This window comes from Neofelis nebulosa, chromosome 16 (assembly GCF_028018385.1).
Source record: "Neofelis nebulosa isolate mNeoNeb1 chromosome 16, mNeoNeb1.pri, whole genome shotgun sequence".
NCBI lineage: Eukaryota > Metazoa > Chordata > Mammalia > Carnivora > Felidae > Neofelis > Neofelis nebulosa.
The window spans coordinates 8845434-8866687 of record NC_080797.1 but is presented as its reverse complement, the minus strand read 5'-3'; the positions used below and the strand labels follow the sequence as shown (position 1 = coordinate 8866687).

Here is a 21254-nt window from a genome sequence, read left to right as displayed (position 1 = left end):
GAACGAGACGCTATATGCAACGGCAGCGGCTCTAAATGCAGGAAAAGGAAGGACGGGCTGTGTTCCACCTCTAGGGGCTGCCGAGATCCCACTCCCCGTGGACAATACCGATGGTCTTAGGAAACCGAACTATCACACCTGCAAGATCCACCCGGCACAGGGCTGGATGGGTGTGCGACCCGGAGGCCTGGTTGGCACAACAAGGCAGGACCTTCAAAGGGGAGCTCACAGGACTAGCGGAAACAGTGGAGGCTTTGGGATATTTTCTCGCCTTTTTAAAAATAAGTTTTTAATGTTTATTTATTTTTGAGAGAGAGAGAGAGAGAGAGAGAGTGAGAGAGAGAGAAGCAGGCTCCAGGCTCCGAGCTGTCAGCACGAAGCCCGACACGAGGCTCGATCTCACAAACCGCGAGATCATGACCTGAGCTCAAGTCAGACACTCAGCTGACTCAGCCACCCAGGTGCCCCCTTTCTTGCCTTTTTAACGGGAAAAAGAAAGGTGGCTGTAACGATAGGTATACCGTATCAGGATCCATGCCTGGTTCGTACATGGCCTTTGTCATGTTCTTGTGGGGTGTCTGGAGAAAGCCACTCAGTGTCTTGCTGGGCCTCAGTTTCCCCTCCTATGAAAAAAGGGTGATGGGGCGCCTATTTCATAAGGTTGTTGTAAAGATTAATAATCACATGGAATGTTCAGAACGGTGCCCGGCAGTTCAAGGGACCCCAGGGGATAGTCTCCATGTCTCTGAGGACACACAGCTCAAAACAGAGAGGCTGGGGTTTCTTTTGGCTGAGGGGGGACACCAGAGTGAGGAAAGAGGGGGCCCAGGAGGAGGCAGAGAGCCTGGCCCAGGTGGGTAGACACAGGGGTGCAAGGGCCTGATGGATGGGCTGCTGGAACACAGCAGGGACCAGCTCTGGGGGCTGGAAGCTTCGAGGAGCTCATCAAAGAGGGCTCAGCCAAAGCCCGCTGGTTTTCAGGGCTTGGTTGCAGGAGATGGGGGGCGGGGATCGAAGGACACACGGGGCCAAGACAGGAGGTCCTGGGACAAGGAGCTCTTGGAAGGATGGAGGGCTGATCAGATTGGCACTATCCAGCCATAAGCAAACTCCCTGCTTCCCACCTGCACCCTGCCCTACCCCCCTACTCCACCCTTTCTTCCTCTGAATTCGTAGCCCTTGGGCAGAAAGGCTTTCAGACCTCTTCAGGCTTTCCGGCCTGAGGGCCAGCCGCAACCTTCAAGCAGGATCTTGGGGACATCAAGGCAGGGGGTTGTCTGGGGAAGCTGAAAACGTTGCTTGCTGGGCCCTCCCTCACGCCCTAAGTCAGGGGAGGATTGAGGGAGCTCCTCTCTCTTTCTCTTCTCTCTGTCTCTCTCTCTCACGCACACCAAATATACACCTACGCCCCTCTATTACCTGGCAAGGCTCTGAAGCATAACCTGTCTGGCGCTACAGCCCTCCCTGGGCATTACTTCCATTTTGGGCACCGTGACCGAAGGCAGCGAGGCAGAAACAAGTGACCGTCCGATGCCTTCTGACCGTCTGTTACCCACACCCGAGCCCCAGCCCGGACCACTGAGTCAGCTACTCTCGCACACGGGCCCAGGCCAGGCTGCGTGCAAAGCTGTCCGTAATTTTAATGAGCAGTCGGAGCTAAGGAGACCCGAGGCCAGGCCGGGTTACACTGTTTCACTGCGCCTGGAAACATCCTGGCTGATGGCAGAACGGGCAGTGGGCCTCTGGGACCCCCCTCCCGACTGTGGAGCCTGACAAAACATAAGGTGTTTGCGGCCAAGAGAGACTTCCCCAGACTCTACAGGGCACTACGGATTGGCATCCCTGTCCTAAGAGGTGGGGAAACTGCCAGAATTCCAGGAGACTCCTTCAATAAAACTAAGTGCCCTTGTCTTGGGACTTCCACCCAGGAGACTGGAGGACGCATATAATGCAAAGAGCCTGAAGAAACTGGTGGCCTCCTTGGTCCAACGCTCCATAACTTTGCAACTGTCCTCCCAGCCTATCGTTCCTATCTATCGATGGTTCGAATGCCTTCAATCGAGTCTTGTTGACTTGGACCGAATGATCTCACAGTAGTCAACATCATCCGCAGGATGCCTGCGCTCTTTCAAATGATGATACTGATTTACAAAAGGAAAAAAGAAACTTATCTGCAATTAACACATAGGACACCTCACACTGGCGCGTTTCCTCCTCAGAGGAAAAGAGCAGGGCCTCTGGGGATCACTGTAGACCAAGCTGGGCGCTGTCTCTTTAAGCAGAAGAGGCTGAGAAGCTCTCAGGCCACCATGACATATCCCAGCATTGGACCAGCCCCTGAATAAACTGGAAAGACGCCTGCCCTGGCTTCAGTTACACGGAGCACCCCCGGGGAAACATCTCGGGGAGCCTGGTTGGAAGCAGTGGGGCTTACAACCTGCCAGCTGCTGGTCTCTCAGCTGCCCTGTGGGGAGGGCCCCGCCTTGGCATCCCTCGTGTTTGGAGCAGAGAAATCCTCGTGGAGGAAGGGGTTACACCATTCGGCCCGGTGAGTTTTCTTGGCACACTGTCCCTCTGCAGAGTGGAAGCTTGTGCTTCTCCGAGAACTGCCCAGTCCCCCACCCCCTGCAAATCACAAATGGGAAGGGCTGCAGGGAGACAGGGCTTTTGTGTTGCAGATGACCGACAGTCAGAGGGTTTTCAACTCCTCCTTTAGAAGCTGGGTATATACTCTGGCTGGGGAGGGGAGAGGCTCTATCTGAGAGCGTCTGGAAACCCCAGCACGTCCAGATTTGAAGGGAGAAGGGGGACCCAATGCTTTTTTTTCCTGATGGGATGGAGTTCTGCACACACAGCTGGCTGGCAGGGGACCTTGGGTTGGGAAGCAGGTTAGGGAGAAGCTTCCACCGGTAGTCAAGCCCTGGCCTGGCCCTGGGTGTGGCCAAGCCTGGTGGACACTGCCCGGGGCGGTGTTTCGTCTTCCACCCTGGGAGCCGTGCAGGCAGGAGACAGGCGAGAGGCAGTAAGGGAGGAGCAAAAAAGGGTTCAAGCTCATGGGTTCCAAAGCTCACAGCGTGGTGTCACCCGCTTAGGGACTAAAATCTTGGGAAGAGGAAGAGGCAGGCTGTCGCTTACGACGTGTATTCTTTTCTAGATGCATACGCTTCGGTAAAAAGGTTACTTGGGAAAAGAAAAAAAGAAAAGGAGGAGAAAGGAAATCCTGAGTTAAATACGCTGATTATCTGGAAAGTGCTTAGAACAGTACTGGGTACATAGTGTCCACATCAGGGCTGGTGGAATAAATAAAATAAAAGTCTGAATGGCATAAAGAGAGGCCATAGTTCCTGGGGCATACCTGACCTATCAAATGACCCAGGAGGAGAGAACACACTGTCATTCCTGTGGTTGGTTATGCTATTGGCATAAGCTATTTTAGCTCAAGGGGTGGGCTGGCGGGGGGGCGGGGTGGGGTGGGGTGGGGGCTCAGCCTTGCTTGATGTGAGGGCAAAATGTGATATAACGGTAACCATGGTGACAGTTTACTGGGTCCTGGTCCCTATTACGTTCCGGACACTATGCAAACTGCCTCGCACACCTTGTCCCCCCTACTCGCCACCTCTAACGTAGGCATTGTCAGTCCTGCTTGTAGATGCAAAAATGGAAGCTCGTGGAACTTCAGGTATTTGCCCCAATTCACGACTCTGAGTAGTCAGCTTTGTCTGAGCCCAGAGCCAGCGTGCCTAAGCGTTGCCCCGCACCGCCTCTCCCAGACCATGTGTGCACCTGTCATATAATGTGCATTGAGCCAAACTTTCACATGTCATCTTTTTAATTGGCTAATATAAGAGTTTTTAAAAGACCGTGGTTTGAAGAGTATTTCAGACAATGTATTTTGACTTAAAGACAAGAATATGCAATCAGCTACCATAAGCAGGTACTTTTTAAAAATTTATTTTTGTTTATTTTTTGAGAGAGAGACAGAGAGCATGAGTGGGGGAGGCGCAGACAGAGAGAGAGAATCCGACGTAGGCTCTGCGCTGTCAGCCCCAGGAGAGGCAAACTCAGAACCCAGAGATCATGACCTCAACCCAAGTCAAGAGTCGGATGCTTAACCCTTCTGAGTCACCCAGGCGCCCCTAAACAGCTGGTTTCAAATAGTAAAATAGTATGGAGTTGTCTGAATCAGTTGGAATGATGAGGTTTTATGACAGGACACTAGCAGTCCGGGTGTGTGTGAATTGCTGCATTAGTAAGTAAAGACATTTAAAATCCACATTAAGGCTCTGGGCTTGCGCGCCCACTCCCCCATCGAGAGTCGTATTGGGGCCCACCTGCGCCACGCCCAGAAGGGCTAGCCTCTCCGTCCCTGTGACGCTGGGCGAACCACTTTCAGGCGACTATGAATCAGCGGATTTCCCTGGCTGATCTTCCCCCACCTCGATGGCCAACTCCCCACCCAATGGCCTGGGGACGCCAGCGGAGGCTGGGAGCCTGGCCAGGCGAACTTCGCCTGGAGCATAACCGGCTGTGGTCCGGGCTAGCAGGAGCCAGACCCCCTTCCCCCGGGCGCGCTGTGCTGTAGTCGGCGGAACTCTCCCTCCTCCTGCTAATTGTCACCCAAGCGGGGCCCGCAAAGTGGGTCCCTTGAGTCCTAGGGAGCCGGCACGCGGCCTGGGCGCAGACACGGACAGCGCGGGAGGGCGCGGTGCAGGTGTGGCCAGCACAAATGCCAGGGCAGGCCAGGCGCGCCAGGACCCGAGAGGTGAGGGCCGTCTTCCTGCGCTTAAGTGCCGGCTCCCCCCTCCCCGGAGGAGAGGAATCCGGCCTCGGTCCCCGCGTGGGCGCAGTGCACGTGCGTGCGCCCCGGCGGGGGCGACCTCGGGAGGGCTTTTCCCACGTGGCCGAGGGGGCGGAAGGGCCAGTTTATTGGCCGACACTTGGTCTCCAGGAGCTCGGGGAGCCAGAGGAAGCGGAGGTGAGAAAGCTCGGCCGCCGGCTAGTAGCGAGTAAAAGTCCCAGCGGTTTTGCAGTGATCGACTTTCTCCCGAGGCGGATTGAAGGCCGAGTAACTGTCTCCCGCCCTCCCTCCCTCCTGCCCTCTCTCCTCCCCCGAGTCCCGCCCCCCTGCACACGCTGACCCAGGGACACACCCTACTGCAGCGACGCAGACAGGGCGTTGTTCCCGTTAAAGGGGAACGCCGGGAGCCTCCCTCTGGCCCCTCGCTTCGCGCGCGCAGCCCCGCAGCGCAGCTGTCTTCGGGGACGCCAGCCGCCGAGCCAGCCGCGCCGAGTTTGTGCCGGAGGCCACTTGGAGGAACGGGGACAACTATCCCTTTGGGCTGTAAGTGCTTTAGTAGGGACAAGTGGAGGAGATGGAGGAGAAACGTGGGCATCTTCCGTCGATGGTGCCAGAAAGCGCGGAGCAGGCGCGGGCACTGGGCTGGCCAGGCCCGCGAGCTGTCTTTCCGAGCTCGGACAGGCGGACCACCGTCTGGCTCGTCTGGTTCTTGCGGGGCTTGTAGGGACACCATGTGGCCTTGCCTTACGGTCCCTAAATCGTAAGGGGCGCGGGTGGCGGTGTGGGGATATGCGGCAAGGGCTGAGCACTTTGGGTCTCGCTGGAGACGCGCCTACTTGGGGACTCATTGGCAAAGCAGTCCCTGCGGTGGACCCCGGAGATGGGGCTGCTGGCCCCCCGTGGCCCCCCCATTTCTAGCCATATACCCGATTATCCTTCTCTTGTCCCTCCCGGCTCTAGGAGCCGTTGGATTTAATTTAAACCGTCTGGGAGACAATCCGAAAGCCGTGCTCATTTCTTCCCGTACATTCCAGGGGTTCCTTGGACTGTGTTGCTTAGGGAGAGCAGCGGAGGGGCCTGGTATTGGGGACTTTTAAAACGGACCTATTGAAACGTGGTCTCCCCTGGCTCAAGGCCCTGTGCTGAGACGGTGCCCCCAAATGCAGCTGGGCTTCCACAGCCATAGTACCCTCTAACGGGTCACCCCAGTCTCCATTTCCCCCCAAGAGCTGTAAAACGAGGGGCTAGGACCACATAGCTGCGTGGGGGAAGCTGTCCTGCCGGCTCTGGCGGGTTGCGGTTCTCCTGGGACTCAGCCCTCCACCCTCCGCCTCTCCTTCCCACCCGACATCTGCCACCAACCCCCCCCCCCCCGCCACCCCCCTCCGTGAAGGCTCCTGGGCGCGCGTCCCGGCGCGCCGAGGCCGAACCGGGTCATGTCTCGGCTCCGCGTGCCGGGGGCGCAGCCGGGACCGGGGAGAACCGGCGAGAGGCCAGCCCGGGAGCGCAGGGCCCGGCCCGCAGGGGCTGCGGCGGGAGGGGATTGGGGGGGGGGGGGTGAAGCGCGCGGTGGGCGGGAAGCGCAGGGGTCCCGCCACTCTCTGGGCCTTTCTTTCCTGCCCACACTCCCCCGGCTCTGCGCCTCCTCTCCGGAGCCGCCGGTGTGGACGCCAGGCTGAGCCGGGGCCAGGACGGCTCCCCGGCGCTGGCAGAACCCGGTGGAAACTTGGGAGACTAACGGAACGCGGAGCGCACCGGGCCTGGGAAACCAGCTCCCCGCCGCGCGCTCTCCCTCGCAGCGTGCCGCTGGCGTCCCCGGGCCTCCGGCAGAAATCGGGGCGCCCACGCGCGGACCCCCAACCGCCACCCCGTAGGGAAAGGGGGCTCTCTCCTCCTCTTGCCTCCTTCCCCACGTGGGGCTGTGCTCCGGAGGCAACCCCGAGTGGGTGGAGGTGTGCCGTGGCCTCCGCTGGTCACTCTGGGAAGAGCTCTCCTCCCGGGGTGACTTAGACGTGCGTACCCCCTCGTCTCGTCCCCGAAGCTAGAGGTGTCGTGTGGGCGGCGGGCCCCCCGCGGGCTGCCGGGCGGGGATGCTGCGGCCGGCTGCTGCCCTCTCTCGGCCGGCCGCCGGGAGGCGTGCGGGCGCCGCGACCCGGGCCGGGCGCGCAGCCAGGCCCCTGCATTCCGCCGGCGCGGGGACCCTCCCTCCGCGCGCTCCTCCTCCCTCCCTCCCTCCCTCCCTCCCTCGCTCGCCCGGGCCAGTTGGTTGGGCCTCACGTCCAGCTTCGGCTCTCTTTCCCGGCAGGCAGGAACTCCGCTGAGCACAACCAGCCGCCAGAATGCTCCTCTTGTTGCTGGGCATCATCGTCCTCCACGTCGCAGTGCTCGTGCTGCTCTTCGTCTCCACGATCGTCAGCGTGAGTGCCCGGCGGGCAGCGGGGAGGTGGGCGCAGGCGGGGCACCCGGACCCCCCCCCCCCCCAACCGCCCAGGGCTCGGGCCTCCCGGGCGGCGATTCCTCCAGGTCCGCGACGCGTCCTGATTTGCAAACGACGTGAAAGTCTCGGGCGGCCCCCGGGGCGTTTTTGCAGTTTCTGGCAGGCTGCCCCCTTTCAGTTGTTTGGAGAAAACCCGAGCAGATTCAGGGGTAGGAGGGAGGCGATCGCCAGACTAGGTGAGCGGCGCAGGCCTCCATTTAAGCCAAATAATTTCAGTGCAGAGACCTCAGGGTTTCCCGACCTTCATTTGATAAAATTGCAGGGTTGGTTTTTTTTTTTTTTTTTTTTTTTTTTTTTTTTTTTTTTTGCACCGTAGGTTCCTTGAGGAAGGAAGTGGAGTATTTATGAAGGTTTGTTTTTCTCCACATGTCATGGAACACCCTTTAGGGCTGGAAATGGGAAGGTTAAAATAGGCTCTTCCGGAAAAGAGTTCACAGCCCCCGGTCTGCTTTGTGATGTGGGCATAGCACCTTCCACTCTAAAGCCTCCTCTGTATGAACACAGAGCGTGAGTGGGGAAGGGGCAGAGAGAGAGAGAGGGAGACACAGAATCCCAAGCAGGCCCCAGGCTCTGAGCTGTCAGGACAGACCCCGACTGGGGGCTGGAAGTCAGGAACCTTGAGATCACGACCTGAGCCAAAGTCAGACGCTTAACCAGCTGAGCCACCCAGGCGCCCCTACTGTGGTTTTAACTTCTTAACGTAAGGCGCGTATCCCAGATGTGATATTCTTGTCCGTTTCCAAGGTTGAGAAATATGTCAGAGTGAGAGATTGTGATGTTGGGGATCTGTGGATTGTTTCATCGTTTGTAAGCATTTTTACAACCTCTTAATCTTGTGGGATTGATAGGAATTAGGAGCCAGGAGACAGGCTCAGAGAGGCAGTAGCTTGGGGGAGCGACACCCAGGAGATCCGGGGTGAGGAGAGCCGGCTTGAATGCAGGTGTCCTGGCTTGAGTTCATGGCTCCTTCTGCTATAGGACATACTTCTGCATGTACTACCTTGTGTGCATGTGTGTGTGTGTGTGTGAGTGAACTTTTCTGTTCACAAAGTGCTTTTCATTTGTGAAACGCTGGCCCTCCGCCCAACACATGTCTGAGCCAGACCCCCACCTCTCTCCTTTCCCCAGCGTGACTGTGGCCTCTGGCTGGGCCACCCTGGGCAGGGCAGGGGCAGGCCAGGTAGACAGGCGGATGAGGCCGCTCTTGCCTTCCCTTCCCCTTTCTCTCCCCTTCCCTTCGCTCCTCACCACCCTGTCTGATCGAAGATGTCTGGTTCTTTCTAGCAATGGATCGTGGGCAATGGACATGCAACCGACCTCTGGCAGAATTGTAGCACCTCTTCTTCTGGAAACGTCCACCACTGCTACTCATCGTCAGCAAATGGTGAGACTGGGTCTTTGCTCCATATTTCTCAGTCCAGACCTGGAAACCCTTGTTCTTGGAAGACGCAGCTCAAAAGTTGTTGCTGGGGTGGGGCAGAATGCAATTGGGGACTGGGAATCCGAGACAGGAGAAGGGCAGAAGTTTCCCTGGCTAACCTAAGACCCCGGCTCTCACTGCACATGATCTCTCCCCGGAAAGATGCCGGGCTTCTTGTCAGCAAAGAAACGTGGGCACAGATAAGCCATAAATGTGGCACCATGGCAAGACCTTAGGCAGACCCAGTTGGGTCTCCTGACCCAACTGCTATCCTTGCTTTGGTGGCTATTTCTATCCAGAAAGGTCCTGCCACTTCCTGTTTCAGTGACGGTCCCAGGGAGTAGTTGGGCCAGCTTTTGGTCCCCCGTTGGCAAGACCGCTTTTCGAGGTCGTGAGCCTCAGTGGTGATGTCATTTGGCATTCCAACCTTTGGGTGTTTCCTTGCGGCAAGATGGCGACTCGAAGCTATTTGCAAAATGCTAAACGCGAGCCTAGGAGTGCCCTTCGTGCGGAGAACTGTGTTTCTCCTTTGTCCTCGGCATCATTGCTTGTGAGATATTTGAAGCGGGGCTTACTTGGATTCCAGTTAAGGGATAATTGGCAGTGAGGGACCCGCTAGACACTTCCTGTACTCAGAGGAGTGCTCCGATGCAGGGGCCGCCCGCGTCTTTGGATATGGAGAGGCAGAGGTAAATGGGGTGCCTTCTCTGGGGTGGCTGGGTGCTGTTGAGTGTCACTGTGGACCCTGAAAGGGACCGTAGTGCTTGGTGTTGAGGACATCGTGGGCTGGGCTTGGCATGGGCCCGTGCTCCAAAGGATACGTCCCCAGCCTGGAGAGGGAAGTCGCTGTAGGATTTGACAAAGCTTTCCTGACATCCCGGGTTTTAAAAGACCGAGCAAGGACAGCCTCCGTTGTTGCTGAAGCTACTCATGATCTAGTATTTCCGTTGGAGATGTTACAACTGCTGACAGAGACCAGTTTGGGTCCAGCTCCATAAAGCAGGCAGGGAAGGGGCCCTCCGCTCTGGCTTTTGCACGGTGCACAAGCTTTGTGTCCCTGCGGGCTCCGCACCCAGTAACCCCCAAGCTGTCACTGAAGCATTGCAAACCCACATCTCGAACCTCTGTATGAAGAGAAACTTCTAGAACACTTACGGGGCAGTGTCTGAGGGGGAAGGATCGGCGAGGAGTAGAAAATCCTGCTTTACGTTTAAGCTTTCCCGGGGGTGGGGGGTGGGGCGAAAACAGAGAGGCTTCTGTCCTCATGGACGTGAGCAGCCCGGAATCTTTTCTCGGAGTGCGTGAAGGATATTGGATGAAAAACATCCTAGACGGGGTGCAGCGCGTTTGCATGGTGACTTGACAGCCGAGTAACTGAAATGAAATACTCGTGCATGCCTGAGAATGCGGTGATAGCCCTGTTTGCCCCCAAAGCCACAGCATCCGGTGCCCCCCCCCCCCACCAGGATCTGGCTCAAGTGCTCTGAAGACTCCAGATGGGTGGCGCCCCCGCTCACTACTGACACCTGGTGGTCACCAGTGGTGATGCGGCCTCAGAGAGTGCTTTTTCCCCAGGCCTCCCCAGGCGTCAAATGCCACTCGGGGTTGGCGTGAAATCCTGGACTCTGAGGTCCGGACGGGGGCAGAGGCTCAGCTGTCTAGACTGCGCTCCGGCCGTGCATGGCAAGGAGGGCAGCCTTCACCTCGGGGCCGGTTACTGACCCCTGGTGCTGCACTTGACCTGGTTGTGAATGGCTGTCATCTCCGGCCAGCAGCCCATCTCGTGTTATTTTCAGCAGGCCCCTTCTCTTCTCTCAATTGGCTCCTGATGTGCCAAGCTCGCCTCTTGGGTCTGTTGACGACAGCTTTGGGGTCTTTCGCGTGGGTTCCAAGTCCACGTGGTCGCTTTCCGAGGGCCACCTGGGAGCCTCCCTTCTCCCCTGCACCTGCCTTCTCAGATGTTTTGAGGGATCTGGGCTTCTTCGAAGTTAGACGTTTCCATGGAAGCTTCCCCAGTAGTTGTTATCTCCGCTGACGGCTCCCTGGCCGGTCAGCCTGTGTTAGGACTTCAGCTCTGACCAGGGGCGGGGGATCCTCTGGGCCTCCTGTGCTTGGCCGATCGTTTAACAGTTTCCGAGGCAAACCACAGACGCAAAAATCTGCAGTTACAAACGTTAGACTGCCTTGACGAATGAACTGAGCTGTGCGTTTGTGCTCAGGCTGTTCCAAACATCCTCTGGGATGAGGTCCTCCAAAGTGATTTGTTACCGAGAGCGACGAATCGCTAAGTATGTTACAGGAGCATTAGGTGAAAACGTGTCGGTTGACCTGACTGGCTGGCTTTTACCGAAGGGACTTGCGTTGGTCCGTGCGGGGCCTGGGGCATGACATCTGCCCCTCGTTTTCTGTGTGAACGGTGCCCCCTGCCACGTGAACCTCATGGAGGTCAACCAGCTGGGTTGTATAGACTGAGGGAGAAGTCTTAGATCTTTCCCTCAAGCTACCTCTTGCTATGAGAAGTGGTTTTAGCTGTCTTACCTGCCTTCTCATTTTCTGAATTCGTTTCCATACCTTCTGGGTCCATCCTTAACTTGGCTGCAGGTGGGGGGCGGGAAGAACCTTAGGGGGGAGCCTGTTCATCATGACCTTGTATGGATGGCCTCCCCGGGCCCAGGGAATACGAGCACTTGGGAAATGGTGGACCTTGCCCTTGAGGGGCCTGAGCCTCTCTGAGGAGCCAGCAGATAAGTGTGGGGGGGTGAATCACTGGGAAGGCAGCATAGGCCAGATGCCCAAGGAGTGGGGGCAGGCAGACAGCGCCAGAGTTCAAGGGAGGAAGTCTCGTGTGGGAGGTGGAATCTGATCCATCCTCCAGAGGATGGGCAGGATTTAAATAAATACAGGCAAGGAGGAGGATATCCCTACCAAGGCAATGACGTGACCCACAGCAAGGGGACAGCAGTGCAGGGGACGTGTTGGATCCGTCGGCTAGTATTCGGATGAGGATTAAAATTGACTGCAATGTAACAGCACCTCTTCAAGTGGCCGTGGCTTCCGTAAGACAGTTTCCTTTCTCTTGGGAGGTCGGCGGCCTGAGAAGAGAGAGCTACGGCGCTTTCGTGAAGTTGTCAGAGACCCAGGCACTTTCTAGCTCTTTCCTTTGCTCTCTCTTGAATGTGGTCCTCATCCTCATGGTCGCAAGGGCTGCTGATGCTCCAGCCATCTCATCCAGGCTTCAAGCGATAGGGCGGAGAAAGGAGGAGGAGAATGTGCGCCCTTCCCTTTTCGTGAAATGTCTCCAGAGAGACCTCACTCACACTGCTGTGTGTGTTCTTTTACAGGAACTTAGTCACACAGCCACACCTAGTTACCAGGGAGGCTGAGGATGTAGTCACTTGGCCTCGTGGGAAGCATGGCTTCTCGATTCCTAGAAATTTAACAGCAAGCACTCCCCGTAAGCCTGGCTTGAAACACTTCTCTCCGGGGCTTTGACCTTTCCCCTCTCTTTACCCCGTCATACTCTTTACCATAGCTCCGCTGGGTCCTAGGCAGTTTCTGGGCAGAGCCCCGTTATTTTAGGATTATTCAAATATTTCCTCCTTCCTGTATCCTGGGCTCTAAGAGCCGCACCGGCCGTTCTCACAGAGATCCATATTGGAAAGCGTGCGACCTTTGGACTTTCCTCTTGTTCTCCCCACCTCCAGTCCCTAAGTCTCCTCGTTTCATCATGTCTCTCGGATCTGTGTTTCCTTCCAGCCTGGCCTCCTCTCCTGACCTTCCAGATCTGCATATGCAGCCACCTTCTAGATGGTTCCACTGGGATGTCTCAGGGTCATCCCCGAACCAGTCAGTCTCCATTCTCCTCCACCACATCTACCTCTTTGACAATTCCTAGTATTTTAGAGAATGCTGCTAACGTCTGCAGCCCGTGTGGATGTGTTTCCTTCTGATTCCTCGGCCTGGCCACCCCCCCCCCTCCCCCCCCGGGCGCTGGCTGTTTCCTTGTGGGTCGCCACGCCTGCAGGACTTATCAGAGCCACTGAGGCTGCCCCCTAACCCGTCACCTTGCTTATTTCTTTATAACTCAGTTTTCACACCCAATCCAGGGTGATATTTTAAAAAAATACAAAGCCGGCCCTGTCACTCTCGATCTCAAGCCTTTCAGAGGGCCCCTCCTTGGCCTTAAACTTCAGATGGAAATCTTTACTAAATCCCATAGGAATCGACCTGAATGGACCCATTCCCTTGAAACCTCATCTCCTGGAATTTTCTGCCTTCTCTTAGTTCCTTGATCATGAACTTCCCACCTCCGGGGCCCGCCCCCTCTCTGCCTTTCTCCCTTCCCCTGTTTTTTCGTGTGTGGCTACTCCCTGGCTGCCTCCCATATACCAGATACTGTTGTAGACAGCAAGGATGTAAGAATGAACAAAAGCTTACATTTTACTGGGCAAAACAGCCAATAAGCATGAATAAATTTGGGGGCAGGGATGGGAACTACAACGAGAACGAAAACAGGGTCATGTGTAACGAGGGAAGGGAGGCGTCGTGCGGGCGTGACCCCTTGGGGGTGACCGGGAGTCAGCCACAGGAGCATCTGGGGCTGATTCGAGGCAGAGGGGACCATCTCGTGTAGGAAAGGGGCCTGGCAGCATTGAGGGACAGAGGGCAGGCCTATCTGGTCCTTCTAGAGCCTAATAAACAGTTTGGCGCCTATAAATGCATTTCTAAATTTCTTTTTTGATGTTTATTATTTATTTATTTTTTTTGAGAGAGAGAGAGAGAAAGACAGGCAGGGCATGAGCAGGGGAGGGGCAGAGAGAGAGAGAGGGAGACACAGAATCCGAAACAGGCTCCAGGCTCCGAGCTGTCAGCACAGAGCCCGATGTGGGGCTCGAACTCACGGACCGTGAGAACATGACCTGAGCCGAAACCAAGAGTCGGACGCGTAACCGACTGAGCCGCCCGGGTGCCCCGTGTGTGTGTAGTTTGAAAGAAGGGGCCCATGCTCGACACGAAAGCATGAAGGCAAAAAGTCAGGCCCTCCTGCAGTCTGTCCCCCGGAGCCTCCGTCGTCCCCTCCGGTGTATAAGGAAGGACGCCGCACACAGGTGCCCCCGTTTGCCAGTGACCCCGGGCTGGCTTCCTGTCCCAGAGTGTGGGCTGGGTCCAGGATCGCAAGCTAAGAAAATGAGCCCTCGATGCTTTTCCTTTCCCTTCCAAGCAACGACGGCCACAATAAATTCGTGCCAGTCAAGCTCGTGGGTGTCATTCGATGGATGCTTTGCATTGAGAATTAGAACAATCTAAGTCTCACCAGTCTCCGAGGCCCCCCCAGCCTGAGCCTCTCGGGGGCACTCGTTCTCTGGGTCTTTTCGACGATTCCAGACCTATCCATCTGGTGGCATCGTCATTCCGGCGAGGGCATCGGAGCATTTCCTTGTCTGCGGCTCGGTGCTTGGGCAGATTTTAGAGGACACCGGAGGCCCTCTGCCTTTACGGGGTCGTATTTTGCAATTTGAAATCTTTGTGGCTCCGTGGACCAACCCACAATCTCTGCCCAAGTAATGGCTCTTGCTTTTACAGGCCCGTGTGGGTTGCCAAGGCCCTGGCGGGACAGGGAGGGGCGGGGGTGGGGGGTGGGGGAGGTGGTGCCGTAATGCTATGTTTCAGCCCCCGGAGCTCCCCGTCGGCCACCAGCATCCAGGAGTTAATTCCGAATGCGTGTGCAAACCCGCGCCTGAGCCACGTGGCCCTTGACGCTCACAGTCTTCGCTTCTGGAAAAAAAATTTAAGTTGCGTTCCCAGGATTTCCGCAGGGTCGAGAAGGCGTCTCTCTTGCATCTGGGGAGCAGGGCCTGGCCGTACTGTGGCGCGAGGTTGTGGGCGTGGGTTTTCGGTGCCCGAGAGAAGGGTGTCTGGCGAGAAGCCTCTGGAGCGTGGCATCCATCGTGGGCACGCACGGGCACTCCCAGCGTTGGGCAGGACTTGGGAGATCACGTCCGCCCCTCTCCCGCCGCGCCTCACTTCAGGCCCCACTCCAGTACGCCCGCCACGCGGGCATCCTGCCCGTGATGGGGAGCTCACTACCTTTCAAGAGAACCTCTTGCACTTTCCAAGCGCTGACAGCAGCATTGTTTCATTTAGTTTTTGAACGTACCGAGCACATCCTGTGTACCAGGCGCTGTTCCACAAACCAACCCCACAGACCGAGCCAGAAAGACCACGTCTCTGTTTTAGTGGGGCGCACGGGTCCTTGGGGGAGGCACAGAATAGACAATAAACGAGGGCGGGGGGTGGAAAGGACCCTGTAGGAGACGGGATGGTGGCCTCGAAAATCACCCACGGTGGGGGAGGCTGGTTACGGAAAGGCCTCGTTCTTGCCCTCTCGACTTCAAGACCGGAGGGACCTGTCACGTGAAGGACCACAGGGAGAATATTCCAGGAGGTCATGGCAAGGGGGCCAGACCCTGAGGCGGGGAGGAGTCCGGCGTGACTGAGTGTGCTGGCTGGACGAAGGGGAGTGAGGTGATGGGGGGAGAGGGGCTTGGGGGGCCGTATTGCCGGGGCCCCAGAGGCCACAGACTGAGAAGGACAAGTGAGACACCATTGAAAGATCTTAGGCAGAAGAGGGGCGGGATTCGATTTGTGTTTCGAGGGCTCAGGCTGGCCGTTAGGTTGAGAGTAGGGATTGGCGGCCAGGCACTGGGATCGAGAAGTCTGTAGCTCGTGGCAGGGGGCCAGGCTGGAAGACTCGTCAGGTACCGCCTGTAGAGGGCAGGCACCCAGCCTCTCCTTGTCCCTCTGGAGCTGGGGCGGTGCGTGGGCTTGCCAGGTGGGCGGGCAGAGAATCGGGGAAGCTCATACCGTGCTCCCTCTTCCCTGTCCAGCTTCCGTGAATTTAAACCTACAGAAAGGCCGTAGGATCATTTAAATCACGAGAGAGAGTTCAAGCACGTCATTGACCCTCTCTGCACCCCTCCCTGTGTGTGTCGAAGTTGAAAACCCAGTAGCCTGGGCATCTTGCCTTTTGTCTAACCAACTGGGAATCTGGGGCAGGTGCCCTGGGTGCCGAATAGAGTGAGCAGGGAAAGGCAGCTACCACGTCGTGTCCCAGAGCGTCTTCTCGTTCCGGGTGTACTTGTGACATGGTGGGGGAGTGTCCAGAGTGGAGGTGACCTTTGAGCTGGGCTTTGGACGTTGGGGAGAATTTCGGTAGGCGTGCAGGGGAGAGAAGGACATTGTGCTAGGTGACGGAGGGCCATTGCCGCGATTGAAGGGGTAGGGGCTCTGTTCTAGCTCTTGACCGCCACGATGCTTGGCCTTTTCGAAAATGCTTTAGGAATCAAAAGGAGAGGGGGCTTCTGGCTATTATTTTGCAGAGAAAGCCTCTCAGACCCAAAGATCCTGCAAACAACCCGGGCATCCCCCTCACCCCTTACACACTCCTGGCTAATCGGAGACTGCAGCTCACACACAATGCCTTTCTGTCCCCCTGCTGCCATTTTCTCTGGCCAAACCCAACATTTCCAAGTGGTCCGCTCTAAAAAAAAGAAAAAAAAAATTTTTTTTCTGATAAGTCCATTGGAAAAATCGGAGAACACTAAAAGCTAAGGGCTGCTTCTTTGATGGCAAGAATTCTCTTAGCCTTTAACGTTTCGTTGTAGGTTGTAATTAGCACCCGAGGGGGGAGCTTAACGTGCTTGACTGTGGAACCCGTCCCTTGTTTCTGTTTTTTTAGTCAACCGGTGGGTAAGTGGTCCCACAACAATTCTCTTTTTTTTTTTTTTCCTTTTAATATTTATTTATTTATTTTGAGAGAGGGGGAGAGGCACAAAGAGAGAGAGGGAGAGAGAGCACAATAATTCTTCGAGGGACACAGCCTAGCCTCACCTGATCCTGTAGTTTCTAGACTTTTCCAGCCGGAGCATTTTCCAAAGGAAACCTAAGCTGCCTTAAGTGTTTGCTGGTATCCTCTGTGCCATATTACATTCCCTTTTGGAGCCCAAGGTCTCGTTAGCAGGATGAAACTGTGGTCTCAAACTGCAGTTTGAGTGGTTCCTCTGTCCACCCCTGAGCCAGTTAATGAGGCTTAAGCAGGAACACCTTGACCCGAAGTTTCTTTCCACCTGCTTGACATGGGCGTGTTCGCTCGTTTGCTCTAATTAACAGGCCCCCATGATTCCATATTGGGTGGTTCTGTATCCTCTTGTGTGGGTGTAGACCCCCCCCCCCCCCCACCCCCCCCCCCCCCCCGCCTGCCAGGGTGTAGACCCACGAGGGGGGCCGTGCAGGTGCTCCAGCAGGTGGGTGAAGCCTTAAGGGCAAAGGCCACGTTGTTCAGGATAGAGGCCCCTCGGCGTGTCCGCTATTCCTGGAATGGCATTCATAGTGACAAATGAGGAAAATGGCAATTTGTGTGGTGGCCGTGGGCGGGGCGGTCTGAGGGTGCAGAGCCCGGCCTTGTTGGTCACGTGCTGTTGCAAACAGCCCAGCCTTCTGCCCAGGTGTGCACGTGCCTGTCACATCTCTTGCATTTGGGATTTAGCCCCTCTGGTGGCTTTTTCCTTGGAGGCTTTGTTTCTTTCACGGCCTCCCCGGTGTGTGCTCTGACTTTCCCTCAGCTGTCTGTCCTCTCCCTTCCAAGAAAACCTGTTCTCTCGATGGAAACAGAAAGCGTTTGTGCCTCGCTCAGAGAGGGACCCCGGGGGGGGGGGGGGCAGGGGACGAGAGGGGCAGGGGACTGACTCTGTGCCGGTAATGAAAGCCGCAGAAGGGCCCAGATGATCTGGTGCTTTGAAAAGCGCCTCATCCTTTCTGAGCCCGTAACTCACTGGACTCCAGGCCCCGGCTAAGAATACAGCTGCGGGGGCAGATGTATTTCCTTCATTGCTTAGCTGCCCCGGCAGCAGGAATCTGACCTTGAAGCGAGCTTTGATCGCGGAGTAACTCAAGCTTGCCCTTCTCTGCCGGGGACGCTGGGTCGGCCTGCCTCCGCGGCCCACATCCGCAACCCGTCCAAAAGCTCTTGGATGCGGCACTCTCATTAGAACAAGGTCTCCAAAGAGTTTTTAGGGCTTTAAATCCCTGTGCTCTGCCCCAAACACTGTCGCCAGAGTTCTGCCAGGATTTACCGGGTATCCACTCGGGGGCCAGCCACCGAGTGAGGAAGACTGTGGGTGCCCAACGTGGGCTCAGCTTGCAGTTTGAGAGACAGCGTGTCCCCGCGCTGGGGCCGGGATGGGGGTGCGGATCTGTCACTTGGCCTGTTGGCCTGACGTCAGGCGTGCTCCGTATAAATCAGGCTTTCTGTCTGACATCGATCCGTCATTGATAGCTCTGTGCCTTGTATCAGACGTCCCTCCGCCCTAAGCATGATTTCCTGTACGTCTGATTAGCTTTGCGATAGCAGAGCTTGGCCACGTAGAGGCTGCGGGCCGGACCTGGCCCACCGCTCCCTGATTTTGTACGTAAGGCCTCATCGGATGAAACGTACACATTGGCCAAGACCGATTTGGTGCTAGATGGCAGAGCCCGATGGTTGCTGCCGAGACCGTACGTGTGACCTGCAAAGCCAACAATATGGACCATCTGACTCTTTACAAATAGTCTGCGGAACTCTGAGCTGAAAGTGAGATATTCTGGATTGATGTCAACGTTGTTCCAGGATACTTTGGAGTTCTGGTTGGTCCCCTAATAAAATGGCTGGTGTGAGCCCTGTGGTCCCCCCCCCCCCATCATGACTGGAGTCACCCGGATGGAGGTACCCCCAGAACCCTGGAACAGTCTGTAAATGCTTACTTACCCTAATCTTCAACATCAGCTTTTTTTTTTTTTTTTTTTAAGTTTATATATTTATTTTGAGAGAGAGCGAGAGAGAGAGCATGAGTTGGGTAGGGGCCAGAGACAGCATGAGTAGGGGAGGGGCAGAGAGAGTGTGAGTAGAGTAGGGGGCAGAAAGAGCATGAGTAGGGGAGGGGCAGAAACAGAGAGAGAGAGAATACTAAGCAGGTTCTGTGCTGCCAGCACAAAGCCCGACATGGGGCTTGAACTCATAAACCATGAGATCATGACCTGAGCGGAGATCAAGAGTCAGACGCTTAACGGACTCAGCCACTCAGGCGCCCCAACATCGGCTTTTTAAATCGGGTTATTTGTATTGTCTTTTGACAGATCTTTTATATCAGCTTGTTTGATCCTTGCGACCGCTCTACGAGATTATACGTCATGTTAGGGAAGAAAAATTCAGAGCCCCAAACATGGCAAGTGGTAGTGAAGGGGGCGGTCAGCAGAAGCGGGTGACAGAGCCGTCCCCTGGGCCTCTGTAACTGGACTGAATGACCGCTGGGTGGTCAGGCTTCATATATCCTCATAGAGGATCGAACACCTGCCATGCCAGGAGCACAGATACCTGCTCTCCGTTACTGTCCGCCGTGGGTCTAGTCCAGTCCAGATGAAGGATTCTGGCTCTGGACCGATGTCCTGTGAACTTCAGAATCCCCTCAGGACATCGTTGGCTTCCTTTGGAACAATACTGACAGGGCTCTCGAACCTTCAGCCGGCCTGTTTGGGGCTGGAATGCAAACTTCTCCCTCCTGGCTCAGCGCTGTTTTTTCCCTTCTGTCAACATGTGGCTTCTGATTTGATGGCATTTGAAGAAATGTGAAGTCCCTTTACTCTTTGCAGGTGGAAAACCGGTCCTGTCCAGATTCCAGCCATTCTTTGAGTTTCGGAATCCTCACTTATTGGGGCCTGCGAGGTTTTCTTTACCTTGTGATCTTTTAAATTAGTTTCAGTTTATTCAAAGATTACATGAGAGTATTCTCCGTATTAAAAATAAACCAACTGATAGAGATCATTTAAAAAATAGCTTTAATGGTTATTTTTGAGAGAGAGAGAGAAAGACACAGAGCACGAGTGGGGGAGGGACAGAGAGAGAAGGGTACAGAAGATATGAAGTGAGCTACCTGCTGACAGATTCTGAGCTAATTCTACAGCTCAGAGCCCGACACGGGGCTCGAACTCACGAACCGTGAGATCGTGACCTGAGCTGAAGTCGGATGCTTAATAGTGTTTTGGTGTGTATTTACACAATGACATCACGTCGTGTATACACCTGAGTCTTTTCGTTGTCTTGAGGGCTTTTCAGTGGTTATTCATTTTCTAACTCATGATTTTTTAACTGTTGCAAAACATTCCATTGCAAGGATTTACCTTAATTTATTTCCACTCCGAAGAGTGTTACCACAGCGAGCATCCTTATTCATTTCTCTTGGAGCCTCTGTTTAAATGTTTATCCGGGATGTAGTGATTAAACTGTGGGGTCGTGGTATTGGCATTTAAAGTTTTATTTTTTTATTATTTTTTTAAATGTTTATTTATTTACTTAGAGAGAGAGAGAGAGAGGGCACGCGTCAGGGAGGGGCATACAGAGGGGGAGAGAGAAAATCCCAAGCAGGCTCCGTCCACATTATCAGCACAGAGCCCAATGCAGGGCTCAGTCCCACAAACAGTGAGGTCATGACCTGAGCCAAAATCAAGAGTCGGACGCTCAACTGACTGAGCCACCCAGGCACCCTGACATTTAAAAATTCAAATGGATTCTGCCAAATTGCTGGGCACAGAACAATTATTATATTATCATCCCTCTGAACGGTATACAGACGTATCTCTCATACGTGCACTCTGTTGACATTATCAGTCGTCTTGATTTCAGCCAGTGTGATAGGTAAACATTGGCATCACATCCCTTCTGGATTTCACTTGTGTTTTCCCGGTTGCTAATGAAGATGAGCACCATTAAATATGTTTATTGGCTGTTCGTATTTCTCTTTTGTGAATCGCGTGTCTCCGTGGCTTTATAATTCTACACTGAGCCTTTTGATGCCTCTGGAATTGAATTGTGTGGATGATGTGAGCTAGAGATCTACTTGGGTTTTTTGACAAATGGATGGCCAACACCGCTTGGTATCTGTTCTATCCTTTCCCTACTGAGTTGTATGTTGTGTTTATTATATACTAAATTCACAGGTGTACTCACAAAGTCTTAATTCTGTTCTGTTGTTTTATTTTTCTTTCATGGCTAATACCACATTGTTTGAGTTGCTAAAACTTTATAATATAAAGTATAATATAAGCTTGTAGCATAAGCTATATAGTGTAATCTAATATAAATATAGTAACACAAAAATATAATTTATGGTTATAATCATACTATGTATACATATATAATAATACATGTATATATGTTGTATATACATATATATATAATATATGTTTGATATCTGGTAGGTGATGTTCTGCCTCATTGTTTTTGTTTGTCTCGTTTTGTTTTTTCCTGTTGTTTTTGTGTTTGGTTCAACATGTTTTGGCTCTTGTTGCTTTATTGTCCTTTAGATAAGTTGTTAAAGCACGTGTCACATTCTGGCTGGGATATTATTTAGGATAGTATTGAACTCGTAGATTGCTTTGGGGAAAAGTGGCGTCTTTATGACTTTGGGTGTTTCTGTCTGGGGACATAATATGTTTCTGTGTCTTTAGCA

The 21254-nt window shown here is 54.6% G+C and overlaps 1 protein-coding gene across 2 annotated transcripts in view; it reads left to right on the top strand.

The window, feature by feature from the left end:
• Positions 1–2375: 2375 nt before the first annotated feature.
• The window catches only part of PMP22 (peripheral myelin protein 22), a 31890-nt gene continuing 13011 nt past the window's right edge, over positions 2376–21254 (top strand). The window contains exons 1-3 of one of the 2 annotated variants that reach the window (XM_058703044.1): positions 2376–2548; positions 7104–7215; positions 8580–8679. In XM_058703044.1, the coding sequence (XP_058559027.1) occupies positions 7138–7215; positions 8580–8679 (178 nt within the window). In that variant the 5' untranslated portion in view covers positions 2376–2548; positions 7104–7137. Of the gene's footprint in view, positions 2549–5191; positions 5342–7103; positions 7216–8579; positions 8680–21254 lie in introns of those variants that run through there. The other variant, XM_058703043.1, reaches the window with a different exon arrangement.